The 6,961-nt window shown below is 34.6% G+C and overlaps 1 protein-coding gene across 1 annotated transcript; it reads right to left on the bottom strand.

Annotated features, from left to right (window-relative positions):
- Positions 1–1,714: 1,714 nt before the first annotated feature.
- On the bottom strand, positions 1,715–5,880 carry LOC134273992 (RNA guanine-N7 methyltransferase activating subunit-like). The gene is made up of 3 exons (XM_062756215.1): positions 5,769–5,880; positions 4,035–4,227; positions 1,715–2,469 (listed from the first exon to the last, which is right to left on the bottom strand). The coding sequence occupies exons 2-3, from the start codon at positions 4,217–4,219 to the stop codon at positions 2,241–2,243; spliced, it is 414 nt and encodes a 137-aa protein (XP_062612199.1). The 5' UTR covers positions 4,220–4,227; positions 5,769–5,880; the 3' UTR covers positions 1,715–2,240.
- Between the last annotated feature and the right edge of the window lie 1,081 nt (positions 5,881–6,961).

Raw genomic sequence — 6,961 nt, 5'->3', positions numbered from 1 at the left:
AGTAATAATTATATGTCTTATGAAAAATCAGTCAAAGTAGTTATAAATTATTTAAGTTCCTTCTGTAGTAATTGATCCCCTCTCTGCATACATCAAAAAAGTTCAATCTTATACATGTATAAACAAGAAGTCTATGGGCCCATTGGGCCTGAAATCACTCTTCTGATAAATCATTCAACCCTATCACTTCAATTCTAAGCCTTTTTGTATATACACTGAACCAAACTTCTAAGTGTTCACCTAACATTTTTGAAGTTTTAAAGAACAAATGCGAACAAAAAATAATGTCTTCATTTCTTGGTTAATGATGCATATTTAAGTTCGATGTTGCGTAAATTTCATGTTAGTATCTCGTCAGAATTTTAAGCAAAGTGTCAAGTAAATGGTGTACCCTCAAAATGAAAATTCACACAAAAAAATCTCGATTGTGTAAGAACCACTACTCGCTCTTATTACTAAAAGAAAATCTTTATTGTTGGATACCATGTACCCCTGAATAGGAGATTGACCCATCTGCTGTCACACCTACATGTACTGCATTGATCTTTCCAAACAATTGAAATTGTGAGAAAAAGGGGGCTTGGACATTTCTTTTAAAATCCCAAATGTGTTCAATGGGATTCAGATCCGGGAATTTGACAGTGTATCGTCACACAAATGCCTTTTGGTCAATATCCTTGGGTTTTTAGCACGTTAGTGCGCCGCTTTCAGGATAATTCAGACTGTTTGAGCTGATATAAGACTGCCTTGAGCACCAATTTTTTATCATATCCGTACGATTAAAATGATTTGTTTCCATGTTTTTAACATTTTTGCAGGACAGTTTAACACTATTTTAACCTGGTGTGACGCGAAATTTTCTTATCAGAAGAAGATCAAGGTCACTTCCGGTGTGGTTAAATTTTGTCAAAAACTTTCAAATTGTGATAAATTAGTGATGAAAAATGATCACAGCCTATAGAAAAATGTGTTTAAATGGGTTTTGATACTGTTTGACAATTTTGAAAAGTAATATGAAGTACAATTAAGCACTGAAATAAAAGTGAGTAAAACGTGGTGTAAAGATGGTCCAGATAGCAACATTCCAACGGCTCTATCTTTTATCTCAATGGTCATTTAACCAATGTTTTGTGTTTTTTAGTGAAACCAGATTTTGAAATATGATAATGATCACAAAAAGATGCTTATTACAGAAAACACATGCCGCAAAGTACAAATTTATTGTTTTTAAGCTTCGTCACGGAACATTGGTTTTCATCAGTGATATTGAATTTTCTTTCTACAATTGTTGAAAAGACTCATTTGTTGATATTATTTGAAAATATCATACTATTCTATAAAGTAGTTTTTATGTAAAGAAATTTATGAAAGTGAACACTTAGAAGTTTTGTTACGTGTAGATATTATTAATAATTTGAAATTTATAAAGCAGGTTTGAAGATTTACTTTTTTTGTTTGACACAATACCAGGACCTCAGTCAACTTGGAAAGTCTGATGATTCTAAGCCTCTTATAATACGAAACATCAGATATATTCAAGGCATGCGCAGGTTAAATGCAGATCAAAGTGACCTTTTTAGCTAACACATTTTGAGGACTTAAGTGAATCAAATAACAAAGTTTGAGAATTATTAGCATCTTAGTATTATCCTAATAATAATTGAAAAACAACTATGATTAGTTGCAAAAAATGCCTCACAATAACTATTTTTTTATTGAAAACTTTGATACCATTAGATACATTAACTGACAACAATTAACTTTAAAAGCCTCTAAGCATTCCTAATTTGAGATGAAATTTTAAAAAGAACTCCTTTTTCTGTAGAAACACTCTTTGGACCTGAAAAAAGTTTATGATTATAAGTCATTTATAACCCCAAACATTTAATTAAATCCTTAAAATCCCAAAAGTAAATCACTATGACCTATTTTCGTACACATGCTTCGAAGACACATATTTCAAAAACAAACCATTGAATTCATACATGTATAAGTAAAGTCCACTCCATGACCTAATTCTTGAGTGATAAACTCTCTTAATCTAAGATGCAACAAGTAACAAAACTTAAATGTACCTAATTTTAGCAACATTTTTTCATTTTCTCCCAAAATATGTATAGTTCACAGTGACCAACAAAGATCTTTGCCTTATGAGTTGGCATTGTCAATTAGATGAAACCTTCATAAAATATCTTCACACCTCCTCATGCTGGATAAAACTCTTGCCTTTGTGTGACGTGTCATCTTTGATCTCTGTCCCTGTATCCCCCATAACCCCTGTTGTCATGGTAATGACCTTGGTTATAACCACCATAACCAGATCTGTCACGATCATAACTGTCTCTGTATCCACGGTTATCCTCCCTGTTACCATGGTGATGATCCCTGTAACCCTGTTGATGACCTCTTCTGTTGTAGTTGTCACGGTGATAACCTCCACGTCTTTCCCCTCGGTCTTGGTATCCACTTCTGTAAAATTATTTCAAACTGCTAATTTGAGCAGAATACTCTTCATCTTGCTAAGCAATGCTAAATATTATCAAAATCTCTGAACAGAAGGAAGCAATATAAATTATAAGCATTGTTTTTCTTCCAAATTTGATGTGGATGTGTGGGACTGATCATCCAGGGGAAAGAAATTTTTAAAACATTATTTAACAAGAGTGGGGGAATGAATTATTTCCCATTCTATCTACTTGCCTGTTACTTATGAAAGCAATTTTTTAATTCAATGATGTTTTTCAAATTAAAATTAAAGAAAATAAGTTTCTCTCTATTAAAGTTGTTTATACAACTAAGCACATGAAATATATATTATTCCAAATAAAGAATAAAACATCTCTAACACAAGAGTATTAATCAGAATTTTTTTTTTTTTTCAAATCACTCTTTTAAGTCATTAAAAAACTAGAAATATGTCCATAGGACATGAATGCCCCGCCGAGGATGTATTAGTAAAGCAACATGAAAATTTGTATGTGTATAAAATTTGATCAGAATATCTTGAATAGTGATGCAGCTGAATTGCTTGTTTGGAAAATATAGGTCAGATCCAGCATCCGAAGCAAGTCTGGTAGTGTCCATCTCTAGATGCATCATCCATGCAAGTTTGGTTAGGGCAGGACTTATAGTTACTTGGGAATGAAAATATAGGTCAGATCCAGCATCTGAAGCAAGTCTGATACTGTCCATCCCTAGATGCATCACCCATGCAAGTTTGGTTCGGGCAGGACTTATAGTTACTTGGGAATGAAAATATAGGTCAGATCCAGCATCCAAAGCAAGTCTTGTAGTGTCCATCCCTAGATGCATCATCCATGCAAGTTTGGTTCTGGTAGGACTTACAGTTACTTGGGAATGAAAATATAGGTCAGATCCAGCATCCAAAGCAAGTCTTGTAGTGTCCATCCCTAGATGCATCATCCATGCGAGTTTGGTTCTGGTAGGACTTACAGTTACTTGGGAATGAAAATATAGGTCAGATCCAGCATCCAAAGCAAGTCTGGTAGTGTCCATCCCTAGATGCATCATCCATGCAAGTTTGGTCCAAGTAAGGCTTATAATTCCTTAGGAATAGACCTGCTCCAAAAACTTAAATCTGGTCACTCATCTGGAAAATGTAGGTCAGATCCAGCAAACGAAGCAAGTCTGGTAATGTTCATCCCAAGATGCATCATCCATGCAAGTTTGTATCAACATGTGAAGTTTGATAAATCAATCTTGAATGGTATGTTTAAAACTGAGCTAAACACTAATTTAACAAAAGTGAGGTCAAGGTCAAAGGAAAGGTCAAGGTCAAAAAATGTTGATGCAGTTGCATAGCTCTCATCAATATCTATCAGCATATGAAGTTTGATGAAAATATCTTGGATGGTTTCTTTGAAACTTAGCTTTGAGCAGAGCTAAACGCAAAGTGTGACGGAAGGACAGAAGGACGGAAGGACAGAAAGACGGAAGGACAGAAGGACGGAAGACGGACATGACAAACACTATATGCCCCGGCCATATTCATGGCGGGGCATAAATATGTTCACCTATTTCTGAAGTTTCCTCTGGACTTTTGGAACCAGTTTTTGACAAAGGGAGGGGGAGGGGAGGGGGTGTTAACTGTCGCCATATACTCCTCATCCTCTTCTGTGTATCTGGACTTAAACATCTGGTCATACAAGGCCAGTAATTCCTCTGTTGTCTTCTGGTCTGTGGTCGATTCTGATGACATTCTTTAAACTGGAAGATAAAGGCCCTTGTTTATACACACCCTTGTTTATCCATTTCTGTCATTAAGTTCACTTTGGAAACATGTTTTACTCTCTATTGAACAGGCCCAGCATAATACCCTGAAGAAAGGTATATAGCTTGATAAAGCTATATAGCTTTCACAAATACCTTGATATAGGTATTTTTTGTAGAGAAAATACAAAAGAAAATTCTTAAAAAATTTAAATTTTAAAGTCGACGTATAACGAGTTGTTGTGAGCGTGTTCACTTGTGCATAAAAAGTACTCGGGTATCAAAAAGTTTAAAGACAGCATAAAAGAACGTACGTCTTCTCACAGGAGATGCTTTTATACTGATTTCTTCCTGTTTGGGTACATTACTTGAGTGAACTTAGAACTAGACTTTATTTATTCTTTAGAATTTTATTTGTATTTTCATTACACAAAATACCTTAATTTGTAATACCTTGATAAGGTTATATAGCTTTATCAAGCTATATACCTTTATCAGGGTATTGTGCTGGACCTGTTGATGTCACATTTGTACTTGGGTCTTGGTTTAAAACAAGTATAAATACTTTTTTTTTTTACATATCAATAATTAAGGTACATGTACAACCAAGACCCAAGTACATGTGGTTGAGAAGTTCATGGCCCTCAAACACTGGCGCTTGTTTCATATAGTAAGCTTAATTATCTTCTATATAATATTATGTTATTATATAGCAGAAAACTAAGCTGACTGTATGAAACAAGCGCCTGTGCCCTAAAAACAAGACATCAACTTCTGAATAGAGAATAATCAGCCTGTTTAAGTAAATGGTACCATGATTACAACTTTTGCAGGTCCAGTACAATCAGTACATTTAGCTACGTAGGTAGAATTACCTACGTAGCTTTATTTACCTACCTCAGGTAGCTTTATTTAGCTATTTCAATGCAACTTTTCTTTTTATGGAAAAGAGACAAAAAATCGCAGTTAAATGACTATTGATATTTATACTAGGTTGTCTTTAAAAAACAATCCAAAGCAGAGATAGTTAAAACATTGCTGCGTTTGGTCAATTTAGAGCAAAACATGTAATTCCATTGTTTGGTTATCTGTCCGTGCGGTGAGGCATGACTGAGTATGATTACTTCACATTGTGCTGAATAATTACCAACCTATTATCATGTTAACCAGAACTGGACTTCTTTGTCATTTCATTCAAGGAGTAACTGTCATACATAGCCCCAAAACTTTCAGAACTTTGATTGCAATTGCGCAGAAAAAGACATTTCTTCAAGAGGGAATTTTTCATGAATTGTTTTCACATGAGTTCAAAGTTGAAAATGATCACTGCATCAACATGATAGTTTTTGCACATCCTGAGAAAAATGCTTTTTTATAGAAATAAATTCATTTGATAGCTAAATCAAGCTACCTGAGGTAGGTAAATAAAGCTACGTAGGTAATTCTACCTACGTAGCTAAATGTACTGATTGTACTGGACCTGTTTTGAATTGCACGAAATAAGGGACACTGTTGTTGTTTTTTTTTTTTTTGCTTACCAAAACTGATTGGACAAGGGCTCGCCGTCTAGAACTAGAACATATATTTCACGGTATATTCAGTCTAACGTGAAAGTAAGATCGCGTTGAGGGAAAAAATTCGAGTGTGACTAAAATGGGTAGCGAAACCCGGGCCGGGCCGGGAATTTCAAAACTGAGAGCCGGGTTTTTGATAATTACGAGATAAATACTCATTCTTTCTTCACGAAATTTACAGACATAGTTTATAAGTATAGGTGTTGCCTTCGCTGAGAATTTTAAGTCAAAATGTTTTGTTTTTCGATGATTATCGCCGATTGTCCTTTTCCAGGTGACTAAAATGGGTAGCGAGCCCGGTTGACTCATTTTGGCGATTTTAAGCTTAATGCATCGAAAGTGTTTGTGATATTTGCATTTAATGGTTGTTTATTAACTTCAAATAGTTAAATTGTTCAATCATTATGAAATTAAATGTCAATTATTAGGGTTTTTGTCATTTTTCATAGACCCGGGACAGGTCAAAACCGGACGCGTTTGCCCGGGACAAATTATATAATTCCGGATTGCCACAGAAATAATGAAGATTTTTTTCAGTCCCTGACCTAGATACATCTAAGAAATAAATTGGAAAAAATTAATATAAATATGCAAATAAAAAAAGAGTCATTTATATTTCAATTATATGTCATTATCTGATAAGTATTTCGGAAATAAAAGGTTTTTCCCGGGTGAACGTGTCGGGTTTCGACCAATCCCGGGTGTTCAAAAAATGCGTATATTTTCAATAATCGTGATTTATTATTGCAACAGTTAAATGTTTTAGGTAGTTTAAGTTCAATTTCAAAGATCCAAATGAAATAATTGTAAATATGCTGCCGAAATTAAGTTTAAATCGCCAAAATGAGTAATCCGGGCTCGCTACCCATTTTAGTCACTTGGAAAAGGACGATCGGTGATAATCATTCAAAAACACAACATTTTGACCTAAAACTTTCAGCGAAGGCCAGTCCTGGAATAATAAACTATGTCCGTAAATTTCATGAAGAAAGAATGAGTATTTATTTCGTGATTATCAAAAACCCGGTTTTCGTTATCGAAAATCCCGGCCCGGCCCGGGTTTCGCTACCCATTTTAGTCACACTCAAAAAATTCTACTTTCTCTTTTGGTTTTTAAAGGCAACTCAAACGCTGAAATGTCGTACAGTGCAACCATC

This window comes from Saccostrea cucullata, unplaced genomic scaffold (assembly GCF_032062105.1).
Source record: "Saccostrea cucullata isolate Sc308-1 unplaced genomic scaffold, CSIRO_AGI_Scuc_v1 ctg2332, whole genome shotgun sequence".
NCBI lineage: Eukaryota > Metazoa > Mollusca > Bivalvia > Ostreida > Ostreidae > Saccostrea > Saccostrea cuccullata.
This window is presented reverse-complemented; position numbering and strand designations above follow the sequence as displayed.